General features: G+C 42.7%; 1 protein-coding gene across 50 annotated transcripts in view; it reads right to left on the bottom strand.

Moving 5' to 3' along the window:
* PPP6R3 (protein phosphatase 6 regulatory subunit 3) overlaps positions 1-20,108 on the bottom strand; it is a 140,780-nt gene that overhangs the window by 20,398 nt on the left and 100,274 nt on the right. For 19 of the 50 annotated variants that reach the window (XM_023653807.2, XM_070228508.1, XM_070228509.1 and 16 more), the window contains 5 exon segments: positions 19,032-19,117; positions 12,244-12,330; positions 7,259-7,356; positions 5,568-5,622; positions 4,567-4,697 (listed from right to left, as the gene is read on the bottom strand). In XM_023653807.2, coding sequence (XP_023509575.1) covers positions 4,567-4,697; positions 5,568-5,622; positions 7,259-7,356; positions 12,244-12,330; positions 19,032-19,117 — 457 coding nt within the window. 50 annotated transcript variants of the gene reach the window in all.

Here is a 20,108-nt window from a genome sequence, read left to right as displayed (position 1 = left end):
ATAGTTTTATGTTTTACATTTAGGTCTCAGATCCATTTTGAGTTAATGTGTATATGTGGTAAGAAATATGGATTGACTTCATTTTTTTGCAAACAGATGTCCATCTGTTCCAGCACAATTTGTTCAAAAGACTATCCTTTCTCTACTGAATTTCTTTTGCACCTCCATCAAAAATCCGTGTCTACACCTATTTATGGGCTATCTACTCCGTCCCTCTGATCAAATATTCTCAGTCTTAACTACCACGCTGTCTTAAACACTCTATCTTGAAATCAGATAGGATTAGTCCTCCAATTCTGTCCTTTATGAAAGTTATCTTCCCTATTCTAAGTCCTTGGCATTTTCATATGAATTAAAGAATCAACTTGTCAATAGCTACCAAAAAACCTGTCATAATTTTGTTAGGGACTCCACTGAATCCACATCAATCTAGGGAGAACTGCAATCTTAACAATATTTGAGTCTTCCAATTCATAAACAATGATCAAGTATTAACTTCTCTCACCTGTTTTGTAATTTTCAGTGCACAGGTCTTGCACATCTTTTGTCATATTTGATTTTTTTTTTTCCTGCTTTGTCTCCCGAAATCCCCCCCAGGTACATAGCTGTATATCTTAGCTGCCGGTCCTTCTAGTTGTTAATTACATATTTAATATTTTGATGCTACTATGAATACCACTGTTTAGTAATTTCGATTCCAATTATTTGTTGCAGCATGCAGAAATACAATTATATTGATCTTACATCGTGCAGTTTTGCTAAACTCACTTAACTGTCTTTGTAGGTTCCAACCAGTTTTCTAAATTGGCAGCTATGTGGTCTGTGGATACAGTTTTGCTCTTCCTTCCCGATCCAGACGCACTTTATTTCTTCTTGTTGACTTAGTGCAGCAGCTAGAACCTTCAGCTCAACACCGCAAAGCAGTGGCGGGAGGAGACGTTGCCTCTCACTCCTGATCCTGGCTGGAGATCAGGCTTTCACTATAATGCTTTCAGTATAATGCTAACCACAGGTTTATTGTGGAAATTTTAATCAAGTTGGAGAAATTCCCTTCTATCTCCACTTTGCTGAGAATTCTTATCAGAAACAGATGTTGGATTCAAGCTGTACGCTTATTGATTTTTCCAATGTTAAACCAAGTCTGTATACTTAGAATAAACCTTGCTTGGTCAATGATGTATTACTGTTGCATTTATTTGCTAAAAATTTTAAAGGCGTTTTTGCATCTATGTGCATGAGAATAAATAAATGTGCATTTTTCTTTTCTCGTAATGTAATGTTAGCTTTTGTATCAGGTTACACTAATGTGGCCTCAGAATGAGATGGGTACTGTTCCCACTTTTTGAATTTTCTGGAAGCTTTTGTAGAGAACTGGCATAATTTCTGCCTGAAATGTTTGGTAGAATTCACCAGAGAAGCCATTCGGCCCTGGAGGTTTTTTTGTGTGTATGTGGGAAATTTTAAACTAAAAATTCAACTTCTTTAATAGATACAGGACTATTCAGGTTATCTTTTAGTGCTTGAGCTTTGGTAGTTTGTGTCTTTCAAAGATCATCCAAGTAGTCAGAGTTATGGGCATAGAGTTGTTCATAATATTCCCTTAGTACCTTTTTAGTATCTGTAGAATCTGTAGTGATGTCACCTCTCTCATTCCTGATATTAGTAATTTATATTTTCTTTTTCTTGATCATTTTTTTAGAGGTTTATCAATTTTATTAATCTTCTTAAAGAAGAGCTTTTGCTTACAATGATTTCTACTGTTTTTCTGTTTTGTATTTCATTCTAATTGGAACGTGGAAACTGAGGTCACTGATTCAAGATGTTTCTTTTTTTCAATGTGAGCAGTATACTAATGCTAAAAATGACCCTTGAGGTACTGCTTTAGCTGCATCCCCAAATTCTGATACACTGTGCTTTCATTTTCCTTCAATTCAAAATACCGTGTAGTGTGCCCTTTGATTTCTTCTTTAACTCATGGATTACTTATTTTCCACAGATTTGGAGAATTTCTAGAGATCTTTCTGTTATTGATTTCTAATTTAATTCCACTGGGGTCAGAGAACATACTTTGTATGACATGAAACCTTTGAAATTTCCTGAGACTTGCTTTATGGCCCAAATATGGTGTCTCTTGGTAAATATTCCATGTACACTTGAGAAGAATCGGGAATCCGCTGTTGTTGGGTGGAGTGTTTCATCAATGTCCCGTAGGGTCAAGCTGGTTGACAGTATTCAATGTTCTATATCTTTACTGATTTCTGCCTATTGTTTTTATCAATTACTGAGAGGAGTGTTCAAATATTTGATTATAATTATGGATCTGTCTACTTCTCTTGGCAGTTCTATCAGTTTTTGTTCCATGTATCTTGAAGCTCTGTTATTAGCTATATAGACATTTAGAACTGTCCTCTTAATTAACCTTTTATGACCTTCCCTTTGAAATTTACTTTACTATTAATATAGACCCTCTACTTTTTCTTTTAACATGTTTGTGTCTCTACGATTAAATTATTTCTCATAGGTAGCATAAGTTTTACCTTATTTTTCATCCAATATGACAATCTACGTGTTTTAATTGGGGTTTTTGGATCATTTATTTAATATCATTTAAATGATTACTGACGTGGTTGCTTAGGTTTAATACTATCATCTTGCTATAGTTTTCTGTTTGTCTCAGCTGCTTTTTATTTTTGCCTTCTTTTAGATTTTTTATGATTTAATTTCCTTTGTTTGCTTATTAACCATAACTCTTCACTTTATTTAGTGGTGGTTTCAGGGTATATAGTATACATCGTTAACTCATAACAGTGTATTTTCAAGTCAATCATAGCCAAAAAACTGGAAACAGCCCAAATGTCCACCAACAGAGAAATGAATAAACAAGCTGTAGTGTATCCATTCAATGGACCACTACTCAGTGACACAGAGGGATGGACTACTGACACAGGACACAGTAGGGATGCCTCTCAAAATAATCAGGCTGAATGAAAGAAGCTTGACAAAGGAGCATACAATGTGTGATTTCATTTACAGAAAACTCTAGAAAACACAAATCATTCTGGAAGAAGAGAAAGCAGATGGTGGAAGGTATTACAAGATAGCAAGAGGAAACTTTTGCAGGTGACGGATAATTTCATGATCTTGATTGGGATGAGGATTTCATGGATACAGACAAACATCAAAACTTACCATTTGTATAATTTAAATAAATGCAGTTTATTATATGTCAACTATATCTCAAAAGAGGTGCTAAATAATAAAAAATGGCCTTCTCTCATCATACTGTGTTCCCTCTGGGTGTCAACTGTCATCTCCTTCAGGACACTGTCCTCATTGCCACACTAATTCTCTACCTCTAGACAGATGGTGTTCTGTTAGGACGCACTGCATGGCTGTAACGTGTGAGAAGAGTCTGCCTCCAGAGGACAAACGGTAGTAGGCAATGGCTATTTAGTGAATTCCCTCAACACGAGGACCAAAATTTCAGAGCGCACGGTGACAAACAAGTTTGACTGGGGCTTAATCTTTAAAAAAAAGAGAAAAATCCCTACGAAGGTATCTGTCTCTCATTGCCTGGTCCTGGAGCTGCGGCAGCTATCTTTGGATCACAAGGTGACAAACCAACATGCAGAAGATGACAGAGTGGGAATAAAAGAAGCTGGGTTTAATGACCTTAACAGCTCCGGACTGTGAGACAAATACACCTTTACTGGTTTAAGTCACTGTTGGCTCTTCTGTGACCTGAAGCAATAAGCATTCCTAGGAGATACAACATAACTGCCGGCACATGAGAGAACAGGCGACGCCGGTGTGCTCCATCCAGCAAGAGGAATGGATGCCTAGGAGGCGGTGGAGGCGGGGGGGGGGGGGGGGGGGTGCCAACGGAGTTTTACTTTTCACTATATACTCTCTTTTCTTTCAATTGTATGCCATGTGAAAACATTACTTATTAAAAATAAATGAAATAAAAACAAAAGTTAAGCTGCTTTTCCCTTAACTATGAAGATTCTGATAATGAATATTCAGATAGCAAGAACTCCCTGTGTAAGGAAGCAAATTTATTTAGGTTCTTGTAATAGAGTGACTTAAAAAAAATTACGGGGAAAAAAAGACTGACCTGATCCTGATGGGCATCAACTGACATGACTCTGTCTCCCCAAGTGAGATTAACTTTCAGAAACATCTTTTCCCCTCCTTGGGGACATTTTTAGTCTTTCCTAAGAAACGGTACATAACTGAGCCGCAGCTGTTATTCCTGGTAAGGGAACATTCATTCAGCGCACTGTGTGACTACATTTCTCAGCATCGTCTCCCACTTGGAAGAGGCTGCCTCACAAGGTTGCGTGAACTGGGTCTAAACACTTTCAGCGTTTTCAAGCAGATCACCTTGACTCGTCCATGCTCCTGGCACACTGCAGACAGGGGTTTGGTCCCAGCTCACACCAACGAACACGGGCATTTCTGATCATGGAAAAGTACCGGTCTCTAGGTCAAATAAGTCTGTCTCCTAAGAGCCCTCTGCTCCTGCATGGGGTATCATCACTGCTGTAACAGACTCCCTCTCACCTGGAGCGTCTTTGGGATTCTGGCGCAAATGCAATGTGCTTTTCCTCCCAGATGTCTTCCTCGTCAGAGCCTCCATCATCAAACTGCTGTATTCTTTCCTTACAACATGCTTCAAACAAGGCAATATTTCCCTAAATAAAAACGCGGAGAGAGAAAGAAAACATATTTTAAAATCAAGTTATTTTCTCCAAAAGTTACCACTGTAAATTGCATTCTTCCATTTCCTTTAAAAAATGGTGCCTATCACATACACCAAAATAAAATGTAAGCATCTAACGCCAGCTTCTGTAAGTAACAACAAAGTTTCCCTAAAGGACTGCATTCAAAATGAGCATGCGAGAAGCCAAGACTGTCCTCCTGGACTTGCTTTCGTCTAATCAGAGCAGCAGTGGAAGCCCGAGAGCCGCCCTGCTCACCCGCCTGCGATGGGTCCCAGACGCGCCCTCAGAGCAACAGCAGCCCGCACGCCCTCGCGCTTACCAGGCCAGCTAAGGAACGGACCAAGAGCATCAGCGGTCCAGTCAATAGTTTCTACCTTACCACCTCAGCTAATAAACCTGTGGTCTCTCATGCTAAACAACATAAAAATCGAGACTGTGCCCATCCAAATGACACTAATCCTATGTTATTTGTTGATGTGGCTTATTTGCTTTTCAGAACTGCCTGGTTTCTCTCCTGGTGACATACAGCAGACATAAAATGGAGCAAGCTGGAGTAAAGTGCAGTCTCTGAAGCTCAGTGTCTACACTGCCATCCCAAGTGACGCTGGTTTTATTAGCCCTGTCACATCTTAACCCAGCTTGACTCACATGCAAACTCACAGGCCCGCAGGAGCTGGGCGGGTCATGTAAGTGGTGCAGAGACACCAATCTAAGATGAAGCTTCCTAAAGCGCGGGGGGTCCCAGCACATGGCACCCATATGCAGACCGACAGATCCAGTTCCCACCTCTCCATTTCTCCATACGCCTTGTTGCTCGAGACAGGAAACATTAATACTCACACTTTCATTTGTACTGAGAGTAAAGTTGATGTCTGATACCCGATCAAAAGAAACACTGTAAACAAAACGTAAGTGTAGGAATAGTTAATTATCCATAGACTCACAGAAATAGTAGTCATGAAATTTTCCAAATTTAACATATTTACACTATCACTAAAATCTTTATAAGAAAAAAACCCTCTGCATTAAATGATGCCTCCTCCCTTGGTATTAAGGAATTTATAGAGGACAAGAAGGCTGGCAGGGAAGCCTTTTGAGACGTAATAAACACACCCTCAAAGTCTTCTTATAAAATATTTTTAACATCCATGGTTACAACCACAGTTCCACGGCCATACTTATATAACCAGGAAAAAGGTTATTTGCAAAGAAGAAACAAGTCAAAAGCTGAAACGTACATAACAGCTGTCAGACACTGAGCTTTCTCCAGATACTCCCCAAATCTTATGCTACAATGGGGTGTAATCAGGAAGAAAGTAGGGAGTAAAAGAATTCACAGCCTATTGCACATAACTTTTGAGTAGGTGGGGCTATCTTCTCATTCTTAAAAGATCTGTTCTAATCCATCACTATTCCAAGTACTCAGTGCAAATTGTAGAGACTGTGGATTCCTAACTAGTAACATTGATTAACAGTCCAGACAGGCGAACGCCGAGATGCCACGTGGGAACCTGCAGGTTCCGGCATGACTGCTCCTAGGGTACAGACACAACCACTGCGTGGAGAGTCCTTGCTCTTGCTGGATTTAAATGAGCTGATTCTCAGGGCAGCTGACAGCCTTCGACTCCTGTGCTGTTTACAGTACTGCCTCTGGTCCACTGTGCCAACACGGCACGTTGTACGGCACAATTAGAGAGTGAAGAGAAAACTTCTCACGTGCTGTAAAGCAAACACAGCCTCCCCTGGCTGTGGTTCGACAAGCTATTGAGTATCTACTGCTAGCAAGGGACCGCAACAGATACTGGCATGCACGAACATCACCAGAGAGGACTCTGAGAGGAGCCGACCAATATTCACCACTCTTTTCTCAGCGAGCTACAATGCCCCTCTCGTAAACATTTTATTTATAAATACCTCATTTCCCAAGGTCAGATCCTAGCCCACTTGCTTTCATTTCTGTGGATCACCCACACACCTTCCATTCATTAATTCTCAGTACCAGTAATTCCCATTTCTGTGGCCCTCTTATCCTGACGACAGAATGAGTGCTCTGACTGCCTGGTTCCTGAAAAAAACCCAACTCTACCTTATGGTGAGTCCCCTAGAGAAGAGAAGACGCGTCAGGCAGGGCTGTTCCTGCCATAATAAAATGGCCCAGGGGTGCCGTCGATGAAATGGACCGTGCTGCTCAACCGCCTGACTAACGGAGGGATGAGCTACGTCACATAGCGCTGTCTAACACTAACACCCAGAAGAGCAGGACGACGACCGGAGTCCCTAAACTCATCGAGTAAACCTCTGCGACAGAGGTCAAGCAAAAGGCAATCCCTCTCTGTGGGGGTGACATTCTAATCCCTGCAGGGCCTCTGGGTGCCTCAGGCCTGGACAGGCTGGCCTAAAGGAACGCCTCAGAGGGCAGCTTTCTCCCAGCTCACGAACGTGAAGGAGCTCCAAGAGTCCAGGAGGATATAAAATGTCTCTCGGAGAGCAGCATGTACGAGACAACTATGGAAAAAGGAAAACATACTCACTTGCCAATGTCATCTTGATCTGCAAACTTCTCATCGTTGAAGCCAAACTGGTCAATAAAATTGGACGTCATTTGTTGCATCTGATAATCAGAAAAGGCCTGGCAACCCCAGGACCAGTGACAGTGATATAATGATTCTAATGACATTCTACATACTATTTGCCCATTTGTGTTCCAGAAACCATCTTATTTACATAGCCATAGGGCTTAAAAAGTTGGTGTGTTTTCTAAAAAATAAATAATTTCAGACACAATTACCAAAAAAAGACAATGTTTGGAATTTGGTCCACAAGTCATTCCAATGCACATGTCATTGTAAGAAATGTTAAGTGACCACTCTGCCCTCTATTACGAATTATCTTTAGAGAGAGGTCTGGGTTAAGTCTCGTTCAAAGAGGTGAGCAAGTCACGTGTAGACAGTCTGAAATTATGAGGTGTATCAGTCACCTCTGGACACAACCAACCTTATCCTAAGATCCAACAAGTGGTACCCACCCACCCTCCCTCTTGGCACCTCCCACCCCCAATCCACGACAGTGACACAGAACCGGAGGAGAATGACTAATAATCACACTCATGATCCTGCAAGACAATGTTCAGGGACATCTCATTTTCTTAAAAAAAGATTTATGTCTTAGAAGCTGGGAAGAATATAAAAGTAACTTCCATCCTACCTACCTTAGAGAGAGAGCAGAAAGTTTCAACACTGACCCAAAATTACTCTGAAAGGCCTACCACACTGCCAGATCTCTGGAGGAGCCAACCCTGTTTCCTGCACCGTTTCTAGAGAGCATTAGCTCACCTGCATTTTCTTAGGTGTGAAATGGGGGAATGTTAAAATGAACTCAACAAAAAAGCTGATAATCTAATTTAAAACAACAAGCAGGCCCAGGGGAGCAAGTGAAATCAGCAAATGTTCTATGTTATCAATCAGGAGTAAAGAATATACGAAGACAAGCAAGTGCCACTCCTTATTCTACCCCAAAAAATCAAAATGGAGACAAACAACAATGTGCATGCTGCCCTGTGGACAGAGCTGTGTAGAGAAGAGACAGCTCTTTCCTGCAGGTTAGCCCCATTCGAGGGGCACGAGCAGCAACTGGTGGCTGAACGAAAGGCATCAGTCCTGAGGCCAGCTGCTGGGACGGAGGCAGCCACAACCGAGGTAAACGGACTTCTCCGTGGTTCTCCGTCTGAGCAGAGCCCACTGAGCCCACTCTGCAGACATACGCTGCAGAAACGCCTCTACCATTAATTCCTGAGTACTTATTCTGATGGCAGGGAATTATGGCATGGATAATCCAAATTACAGATAATTAAGAAATAAACCTTATATTTGGCTTTGGAAGGCATCTTTTCGTGAAGTTTGAAAAAATCTCTATCTAGTTTACTGAGAACCAAAAAGTTCACTTTTTTTCTAACTCAAAATCCCCACCCTCCCCCCATTCACTCTCACACCTTCAAGCTGCCCCCTTTCTTGCCCACGGAGATGGTACTGTAAGAGCACACGGGGGCAGGGGCCAGCCTTGCGGAAATGCATCTGGCAAGGCACACCAAGGCTGAGCCACGGGAGTCGGGCTGAAAGAGAAGGGCAGGGACAAGTTCTGGGAGGCTGGGCTGAGTTTTACACACATGGATGGAAGATACGGCACACACCATCCATATCCTCTGAAGGGCAGCTTTATCTTTTATTGGGTAAAACGAATGCTCGGGACCTCTGAAGATGTGGTAAAGAATGGCGAAGTTATTCTTCTGAGCAAGCAGCATAAGCCAGGCTCTGAGTTTTATTTATAGATTAGAAATTTGGTCACACAAGAGGAAAGGTCCCTCCCAAAATTCATTTGATTTTTTTTCCTTTAATTTTTTTGTACCTCTAGAGATCATATTATGAATTTTTTGGGTGTAAAAGGGAAGGATGTTCCCAAAAGTGTTCCTTTAAATCCTTCATAATACTTTAAATGCTGCATAAACAGAACGCAAATACTAAATGTCTTATAGATGCATATGTGAGAACATACACATATGTACACATAGATAAGCATATACAGATATGCATACATATGTACAACACATGTGCACTGTCTGTTTATCTATCTACCTATTCATCTATCTAAGAAGATATTTAGCAACTGGCAGGCACAGCAGCCTCGACACACTAATGCAGAGGAAAAAGAAAACCAAGCGACTGTAGTCCTATTAGCTCTGAGTCTGTCGTGGCTTCTAGGAAGACACAAACTAGAAAGAACTTCAGGTTTCAAATCTGATCTTTTACTAACACAGCTATCAAGGCTTACCTAAACCCATATAAGCGAAGACTGTTACTGCATTCTACTCAAAGCTACATAAGAAGTGCTTTGGGGGCTGGCCCAGCGGCTCAGCGGTTAAGTGCGCACGTTCTGCTTTGGCGGCCCGGGGCTTGCTGGTTCGGATCCCAGGTGTGGACATGGCACCACTTGGCACACTATGCTGTGGGAGGCGTCCCACATATAAAGTAGAGGAAGATGGGCACAGATGTTAGCTCAGGGCCAGTCTTCCTCAGCAAAAAGAGGAGGATTGTCAGTAGTTAGCTCAGAGCTAATCTTCCTCAAAAAAAAAAAAAAAGTGCCTTGGATTCTGAGAAATCCAAATCTGGAAAGCACCGTACAGCTGTGTAATTATTAAAAACTTTTTATTGTTAAAAAAAAAAAACACATGAGCACACACATACTTCCCAGAACAGTCATCCTGGCCAAAGCCAAGAACAGTGCAAGTCACTGAGAAGTGAGCCCACCACTTTATTCAGCAAACCTCCTTGGCAGTGTGACCTGGGCACCAGGAGCTCCTAGCCCACCTCATCTGACCTGACTGCCCCTGAACAGGCCTGTTTGGAATGGGGTGTGGGAGGCGGTCAGGTCGGTCCTCTGACTGAGCTCTCCTGTGGCAGTCAGTCCTAACTCTCCAGAGTTAGGTGAGACACGGTGAGAGGAAGACCGCCTCTCCCTCCACCCGTCAGGCTAACGTAGGAGGAGGAAACCCGGAGTGTGGGGTGGGGCTGGGCGGGCATGACACAAAATAGGCAGGGCCACAAAGCCAAATATTGTCCCCTGGCTGACACAGTTACACACCCCTGCTAAATGACCTGCCTTGCACTTTACCAACACGAGCCCTAACTTCCAATGGGAATGAGAACTTAAACTTGATATATATAAACTAATATTCTGATTATTATGGAGACCAGCGTGGAATTCTTAAATTAAGCTGGACTTGTATTCTCAACTTAAAAAAAAAATGCTTTGGAGCATACTTCTTATTTTCAAAATGATCCATGATTGGTTCATAGTTTAAACAGGCAAAGAAGGGTTTACTGGAAGCTAGTCAATCAGAAAAGAATAATTATTTTTCCTACTTTTAGAGAAAATCCACAGGGCTAGGAGCCTGGTGAGAGTAGTATTAGTGAGACAATTTTCTGACTGGGATTGTCATATGCACAACAGCAGTTAGTCAAACCAAAAAACATTAGAAAATTCTCCCCAGAACAGCAATAACCCTGGAAAAATCTAGAGAAGTAAGGGGGTCTGCTTTCCAGATACCTAAATGTAACCACTCCCCAATTAAATCAGTAGCCTAAAGTTCCAAGTTTATTAGCTTATTTACAAACAGATGTTTAAGGCATTCTTTTTCTTAAAGCTATTGCAACAGGTACAAAATCACCTTGAATTTTACACCATCAAGCTTCATTCTAAGGTGGAGTAATGCGTAGCGCTGGGGTTCATAACAGGTTGAGTGGACTATTTGCTTCCTGGGGCAATAGCAGAGAACCCTGGGGTCAAGAAAGGACTGCTTGTGGGCCTGAGGGCTCGGGATGAGCCAGGTGTGCATCCCGGGTGGCTAGTGCTCCCAGACAGCAAGGAAGGGCCTGCTGCACTCTCTAAGGCCCGGGTGCTCCCTGTCCATACCCTCGGGAGGTCGGCTTCCGAATGACTTCTACAAGAGTCAAGAATGGACAGAGAAGCCAGCCACGTGCTGAAAGGCTACTTCGGACTATCAAAACCCAGCAGCCGCTGAGCTCAGCCCACAGTGGAGTATGACGGGCTACTTGGACGCCTGAGACAGGGCCGGCAGGAGCCTCAGAAGCTTCGTCCTGGCCCTGGTAAAAGACGAGGCTTAAAGATTGAGAAAGCAGCAGCCAGGCAACATGCAGGGCTGGGCGGGAAGATGACTATGTTAATCCTCCTGCCACACCAAAGCCACTGACCCGCCAAGACTAAGGACAGCCTCTCCATATGAAGAGCTGATAATTTTCAAAAGGGCTCCTATTTTTAGCTCTCAAACTTGATACCAAGTTGAGATAGTGAGATAATCTGTCATTTCTCCAGGAACCACCAATGGATGAAAAATCAGTATATTTTTATATCCTTTTTTCTCCCCCATAAAGACTACGAGCAGCTGATAAACGGAGATGAATTTGGGGGCAGGAGGGTAGGGTGGCAATAACTTACTTCAACTAAAACTTCATTTAGATATCACTATAAAAGACCTTAAAGATATGAGAAACAGAAGCCATTTGGCTCAGGGACATTTGTGAAAGCTACTTTTACTGACATTAAAAAAGTCTTCTTATTCTCACCCACAGATCTCTACTACAGGAATCCGTAAGAAATAACCAAACTACTATAAATGCATACTTTACTGTATTTGCTGTACTGTATCTACATAATGAGCATGTTGGAGACACTTACTATTCAGTTCATTCAAATCTGCCGAATATTTACCTGACCCATCATCGTTACCAGGTATGAAACAATTCCTGGAAATATAATCAATATAAACCTTCCTCTCATGTACCCAACACTTTCTACTTTAAATGCTTCTGCTTAACTAATAAGTAACCCCATATTATATCCTAATGCATAATGCATAATCTGACTCCAAAACTGATTCATAAATGGCAACTAGACTAAGCATTCAAAATAAAAACAGAAAGCAAAGCTTTTAGGCATGACTCACTTGCTGCAAAGAGGAGTCCTGTGAGAAACCCGTTTCTTTAAAGTCAATTTCATCATCACTGGATGAATGAATATGGCAGGTTGTAACCTATATGCATAAAAATGTAAAACACTATTTAACAGAGAAAAGTTGAAGGACATTTGTATCAGCATTTTTACGGAAAAATCACATTTAGTTTTTCTCAATGTGTAACAACAGCAAGAACAAAGTAACAGTTAAGTTGTAAACCACCCCATAATTCAAGCGGACACTTCACTCCAGCAGGTGGGCTGGCTGCCTGTGCTCGTGTGCCCCTCTGTGACCGCTTCACCCATTACGAACATCCCTAGAAAACAAGTCAGAGACGAGTTACTCCATTTAAGTGACTTCCATAACTATCTCCAATTAAAGGTTTACAAAGGGAAGGCAGAAGTAACGGCTCAGATGAAATGTAAAGATAATTTATATGTGCCAAGCCCGAAGTTTTGGTAAAACTGTAATTCCCAGGGTTTACTAATGAGCCACTAGAAAGGTCAGGTTTAAATATAACCATTTCACTTTAAATTCTTGCATTTCCTGCCCACTCTAAGAGGAGCACTGTCCATAAGCACTAAATGTGACTTGAGTCAATAGTCCCCTGCTCATGAAAAGACCCCAAATCTTCTGCCCCTTAAAATGCACCCCCGCCCTCAGAAGTTACAACCAACTCACATTAAGCACAAGCAAACAGGAACTGATCAGCAATTCACGGTAAGTGATTTTTATTAATTCATAAACATTGCACAATATTAGGAGGAAATGTATTAACAATTAGAAAGGAAGATATACAAATGACTAAGTACAACACTAATGACCATAATTGCTATACAGCAAGTAATAGACACAAAGCGTCTGTAAAACCGCAGAAACAAGCACTATATGTCTGAGGGTAACTTACACTGTATCTTCTGAGTTAGTCCTTGTACTTTTTGTAAAAGTGTTTGGGGCAGAAAGCACTGTCATCGGGGGGAGCCACAAGTGTGCCTAATAGCCTGGAGTTACAGAAGTTGGCCTGGTCTGCTTTGTGGTGTTCCAATTTTGGTTCAAGGGGCCCAAAGTGGAATCCAAACAGGTCTGTACATGGTATTCCTTACGAAATTCTGAATAAATCACTGCCTGAAGAAAACTAATCTCTTTCCCTTGGTCTGGCCACCTTTGGTAAAGATACTAAGCCCAGGTGAATAAGCCAGTGTTTCTAATTAATTCCCTCTCTGTCCTCCCTAAGGTCTAAGTAACGCGTTCACACGCGCATTCTGAATCCGGCCTGATGAAACCAAAGGCAGGATTTGAGATCAACAAAGGGAAGCTGCCTGAGTCAACCGCAGCCTCAGTGAGTTAGTGGGGAAAGATGCGGGGACAAGGATGTTCCAGGAGAACCCAGCCAGGACGCAGAAGGGAACTGGTGGAATACTGCTTGCTCATGGCAGCTGGCATCTTACGGGGCAACTGCAACCAAGAGCGGGTCACAGGGTCCTAGTGTAGTGGATTTAGAAGAGCTTCAGCTCTTCTAGCTGGCTGGCAAGATAATGCAAGAATCATATGAAGCCAGTGTGTGTTTTGGGGGTGCAACCCCACAGTGGGACACCGAATTAGAAGACAATTCGAAGAGCAAGCTAGGTGAACTAAACAAGAGAACAAAAAAAGACCTGGCAGCTCCCAGCTTGTCTTGCTGTCTAAGTTGAAACAGGACACAATGCATCCTCATTCATACTTTCACTTTTTGCTACAAAGTAAGATTTTATCAGCTCATTACTTAAAGATGAGAAAGAAACTAACTTTTGTTGAGCAACTACTATGTGCCAGACACTATGACCCCCCCCCCCCCGTATATTCTCCTTAACCTGTATCCTCAAAGCAATTCTGGGACATATTTAAAATAATTTTTTTCTCCAAAAAGAAACTACTGTTTTAGAAAGTTGTTATTAACACCACCACAATGACCACAGGCCTTCGCAACTATGTTACTGAAAGATGTGGCGATTCAATTCTATCCACACTACACCTGGTCTGAAATCGTTATCAATAAAATGAGCTAAGAAGACAATTTAAATTACCCGCGGGGAAACTTGCTAATTGAAAGCCCCCAAGTTCATCACACAGATGTATCGAGCATGGAGTCCCAGATCAAAACTTCCAAACACACGTCCTCTGGAGGCGTCTCCATCTCAGTAAATGCCACCGGCATTCTTCTTCCTCAGCTAAAATCTTAGTCATCTTGTTTCTTCTGTCCCCCCACATCTGTCCCCTCTACCATCAAGAGAACCTCAAATCCCATCACTGCTCATCAAGCCTAACATCACCTGCCTAGCACAAGCCAGCAGTATCTCCCACCCGGATTAATGCTCTATGAGGCAGCTAACCAGTCTCCCTGCTTCGACCTTTTGCCCCACTATGCAGCTGGCCCTGGGTTTCCACGGGCTCCACCTCCAGACTCAACCAACCTCGGACCAAAAGGTCTACGATGGTTGTGTCTCTACTGAACGCGTACACACTTTTTTTCTTGTTGTTATTCCCTGGACAATAGTAATAACAACTATTTCCACAGCATTTACACTGTATTAGGTATAATGAGTAATCTAGAGGGGATTTAAAATATGCAGGAGGATGTGCAGAGATTACATGCAAATACTACGGTATTTTATATAAGGTACTTGAGCACCTGTGGGTTTTGGTATCTGTGGGCAGTCCTGGAACCAATCCCCATGGATACCGAGGGACAGCTACAGTCGATTCTCACTCCAGCAGCCAGAATGATCTCTCAAAACGTACATCCAATCATGTCACTTTTTGGCTCCAAACCTAAGGGCTCTTCTTCTCACTAAGATCACAACCAAGGGGCTTGCTGGGGACTAAAGCTGCAGGAGATCTGGGCTGCAGAGCCTGGCAGACCTCATGTCCCATTCTCTCCCTCGCTCGCTCTGGTACAGTGCACTGGCCGACATGCCACCCTCTGCACACACCAGGAACAACCCAATCTCAGGCCTCTGCGCTTGCTCTTCCTTCCTCACTTCCCTCAAGCTTCTACACAAGTGTTACCTTCTTAATGAGGTTTCCTATACCACCTAATTGTAAATTGCGCATCTGCCCCAAATGCCGCTGAGCCTCTCCCGGGGTTTATCCATCCCCACTGAGGCGGGGATTTTTGCCAGTCCTGTTCAGTACAATGTCCTCAGTGTCTGGCACACAGTAGCCACTCCAATATTTACTGAACTAATGAATACTAACAAATCACTAAATGAGGATACAGAATCTTAACTTTTTAAAAAAGTACCAAGTATACAAGAACACTCTTGCCAAGCTAGATGTATTCTAAGTAAGTATACTCGATGTTGCAGCGGAAAAAGCTTTTGAGATGTTACCTTCTTTCATAATAAAATTTCAGTTTTATTAAGTGTTGTTAAAAAAAAAAAAGCAAGTGTTCTCTTCATCTTGGCTGATTAGGCTGCTAAGGAAAATCGTCAGCATAACTTGACTGTTAACTTCTGAGTGGAACGGGAAAGCTTCAGCCTCTCCTCATTCCTTGTTACTGTGTCGTCCCACTGTGGACCCCCGCACCTATCTGGCCTGGGGCTGGTGAGAAACACACACTCTCGAGCTCCTACCTCAGCCTGCTGTATCTCCACACAATTCATACATGCACTTCTCTATTACCTTATACAACCTCCAGGGACTGTCTCCTCAGTGATGAGAAAGGAGCACCAACACTTAAAAACACATTCGCCTCCTTGGAGAGGAAGGCGGAGAATGAAACAAACTCAATTTTCCAAAGTCAGTGCAAAAATGTTTTCTGCGTTATCTAAAGTTACCCTGTCTAAATCCTTACCAATTTTTACAGTTTGGGGGCTCAGTCAAAACAGAAAGGTCTCTGGATGTAACTAAAACACCAAATTTTATTCATTATAAACTCCCAACATAAAAACACAAGCAATATATGAATCCACTGTGCACATACTTTGGCATGATGGGGTGAAAAGATTAAAGTACTTCAAAGGTCTCAGAGCGAGGGTCATTAAAAGGTTGCCCTAGAAGTGGCAGGAGCTTGGGGCGGGCACAGCTTATCCTACACACCCGAGCACGTCCTCGGGCCCACAGCCAGGAGGATAAGCGTGTGGTGTGTAATGAACAAATCCTTGCTGTGACTAGAAAAATAAGAACAGGCCAGGGCAAGAGAGCAATGTGCTAACTCCAGCATGCAGTGCTGGGCTACAGGTGGACTCAAGTCCCCGGAATACACCTGAAATGATCCCCAGAGAGGCATCTGAGCCATACAGAAATCAACAAGGCCAAGGCAGCATATCTAATCTAATCTACCTGTTTGAGGAGGGGGCAGAGAATAAACAATCTATTACTCAGCTGCCAATTTCAGTGATGAATGTGCCTGGAACAACTAGAAAGGAGATGCTTTTACTCAGACGTCACCCTCCATCACATGGGTGGGCACTCATTCTGTATGACATTTCTACAAGGGTGAAATTCACTGCACTTACCAAGTCGAATTTATAATAATATTTGCAACAGCATATTTTCCCTGCAACGTGGTACCCAACCCCACTGGGACAGAGCCTGAAACATTGTTGGCAGAAAAATGAAGCACTTGGAGGCTGTGGTTAAAGTCTCCTTGGTAGCCTAGGATTAACGTATAAGCATCCTTAAAACCCTGGAACATCTGTATCTGCAATCCTACAAAACACAACTCCCCATCCGAAGGACTTAAGACTAAATGGAGGTGGTATTTCAGCATCGGGTATTTGGGACCAAGGAACTAAAGGTGTCTTGAGGGGTCAACCTGAAAGTCTCAACAGACAACAAAATCATAGAGTGGAGCGAACTCGACATGGGATACGAGCAATATTAACGGGGCTCTACAAACCTGATCACTTTTGCTATAGAAGCCAACTTCTCCTCATTTCATTTTCCTCTAGATGATTTATGTAGTGCAAGTATGATGGCAGGAAGCACAAGAGGCAAAGAACTGAGCTTCACCTGCAGTGCTAAGTGGGGCCTGTGATCATTTTTCCCTCAACACAGGTGTACACGTCTAGATATGTCTGACCCACAAGGGCTACACATTAATTTTGCACTGCATGCCCACACTGCTCTATGCAGACAGACATAACATTTACACACTGTCACAGAGCAGATTACGGACAGCATCGCGCAAAGGAGCGGAGTGCCAGCTGAGCTGCAATGACATCCTTCTTTACACAGAACTGCTCACAGGAGAAGTCTGCTTGAACCACCAAAGATCAAGCAGTTTATAAAACCCTGATAACAAGTTTAACTCGACATTTTTTACTCCTACCAGTGAAGTCAATCAAAGGGGAATTTTAAAAGAAGTTTCCCAAACAAAATCAGAAGTAATATTCCTAAATATTCCCTTATAAATAAGAAACAAGACAAAGATCTGCTTAACGGAGACCGTATTACCTGTATTCTTAACAGGGAATCAAGATGGGGCCTCTAAAACAAAATGGCTCAATTTAACAGTATGCGAGAACAACTTCACCCTACAATACAACTCTGATCATCCAGAATTCTAACCAATTTGGTTGGGGGGAAAGACAATCTACAGTGAGTGATACATTCATTAAAAATTACTCAGCCCTTCCTCAATGACTCAGAGCTGTCCAACTGAATGTCACTTTCTCTGTTGGGCTGTGACACTGAGACACTAAGGGCCATTAGACCTACTTTAATTAAATGGCCCCACATAGCTCCCTTTTTATAGTTACCTCTTAACTTCATAATTCTTCCAACTCCTAATATCTACAAATTCTATCATTATTCCCACCCCTAACAAGCCATTACCGCACCAATCTGTCAAGAGTCTGGAAAGATAACCAAATTTGTTAGACAATCTACAATGTAAGAGGCAACGGGCCCTTTGGGGAGTGACAGGGGGTGAACTAATGACCGCTCTGCTGCTGCCAGAGCCTTTCTGCTTCCCTCCTGTTTCTAAATTCTGTTCTGAACAGATAAGGCTGCCAGACACCGGACTGCCTAACAACTGAAGTGTTTCTGTGTGTCAGAAATTCAAGTCCCAGTTGCTGAATTTTAAATATGCAATTAAACACTGGACACACCTACTTCCACGCAGAATCAAGGCCACCACCTTGATGCTCAGCTGGCACCTGCTTATGAAAGGAAATGCTTTTCTTCATCTTTAAAAGCAAAAGCAATACTTACCTTAAAACTTAATGTGCTAAAAAAACAAAATACATTCCAAAGTCCAATATAATTTTAAAAAATATTATCAATGCCATTATTCCCTGGCTAAAAGTACCAATCTGTTAAAGATTTTAAAGCTGGGGTTTCAAAGTCATCTACAAAATTCTCCCCCATGGGGAATGATCTAAAACGAGAGTAAACCCAACTCAATAACATTAGAAAATACCCAAAGGAATATTTAGGTTCTCTAACTACCCAGGGTTATCTGAGGCATAAGGCAACAAACCCAAGAGAGTAGGAGGAAGGCCAAGGCTGCCAGGCTGAGGTGCGCAAGGGCAGGGCCTGAGGAAACGGAACTAAATCATGTTGGCTGGGTGTCAGTGGCTTCTCTGCACCCTTTGTCGACCCGGGCAGGAATTAGGAGTTGACTAGACAAATCAGCAAGAATACTGTGAAGAGTGACCTCTCCTCCTGGGAAAGAAACATAACTCATCCTTGGCCCACCGTTTCGGGGACAAATGGAAGATCTTTCACATCCTCCTGAATAAATGGGCAAAAGCTCAAAGCACTGAAATCATAGAAATGGAACCTTGCAAACCTACTAGATCTACCGTGTTCCTCTTGTTAGTTTCTCCTAAGGAGCTTGCGCAGAACGTCTCCCATCGCTCCCTGACTTCGTCTGGAAGATCTTCAGAGGGAGAAAAGGAAAAGAGCATTAGCACTACAGTGACCTCCACACAGACAAATCGACACAAGCGTGCACTACTGGCGCGGCTCATCAGAGGCAGAGGCCCTACCAGCTGGGCACCCGGCTCTTGGGGGATAGAGTTATAAAGCCTCGTACACTCTGAACCCCCAGCACTTGCAGGAACCAGAACCAGCCCCCAAATTCTACACTTGAGGCCAAGAGCCCTAGGCAGCGACGTGAATTTAACAAACTTTTAAAACTCTTTTGGCAAAAACTTAACCTGGAAACTGTGAGTGTTTCCAGCAATCTCTTCTGAGAAAGGTAATATATGTTTAGGTTGGGGGGGAAGCTGTCTTTTTCCATGGTCATGCAAGTTTAAGAAATGCTGCAACTGTCACTCCCGCACACTGTTCTGAGATACTCTGACTGGCAGCTGGCCGATGAATGATCCATTGAACCCAGGGTGGCTTCTCAAATTGCTCAAATATAATATTTCCTAAATGTCTGTATCATAGGCCAATATATGGATACATATGCAAGGGTGAAATTCTACCTTCTAAAGAAATTTTCAAGAAAAAGATACACAAATACTTTCCCTAGAAAATGAACCATGGCTGTAATCTTGGAGGTCTTACTGAAGTTTTATCTGACACACGTCTGTGCACCCTCACACAGGCACACACACACCCGGCCGGGCAAGCAACTTCCAGAAAACAAAGGCTGATCTAAAACACAATCACTCACATGGCCATTTCTCCTTGGTAAGAACAGAAAGATAAACTGTGATGACCTGGCTTCTCTCTCTCTCAAGAAGCAAAATTAGAGGTGGGTGAGCCCCAGTTTTACACGACTGGGAAACACTGAGGCTTTCAGCACACGCTTGATAGGGAACAGCCTCCTGAACACAAACATTCCCAAAAGATGAGACAGACTGGAAAATGATGGTCAGCCAGTTAACTCTGAGCCACTGCTGTGCCACAGAAGTGAACGA

The sequence above is a fragment of the Equus caballus genome, chromosome 12, assembly GCF_041296265.1.
Source record: "Equus caballus isolate H_3958 breed thoroughbred chromosome 12, TB-T2T, whole genome shotgun sequence".
In the NCBI taxonomy this organism is placed as follows: Eukaryota; Metazoa; Chordata; class Mammalia; order Perissodactyla; family Equidae; genus Equus; species Equus caballus.
This window is presented reverse-complemented; position numbering and strand designations above follow the sequence as displayed.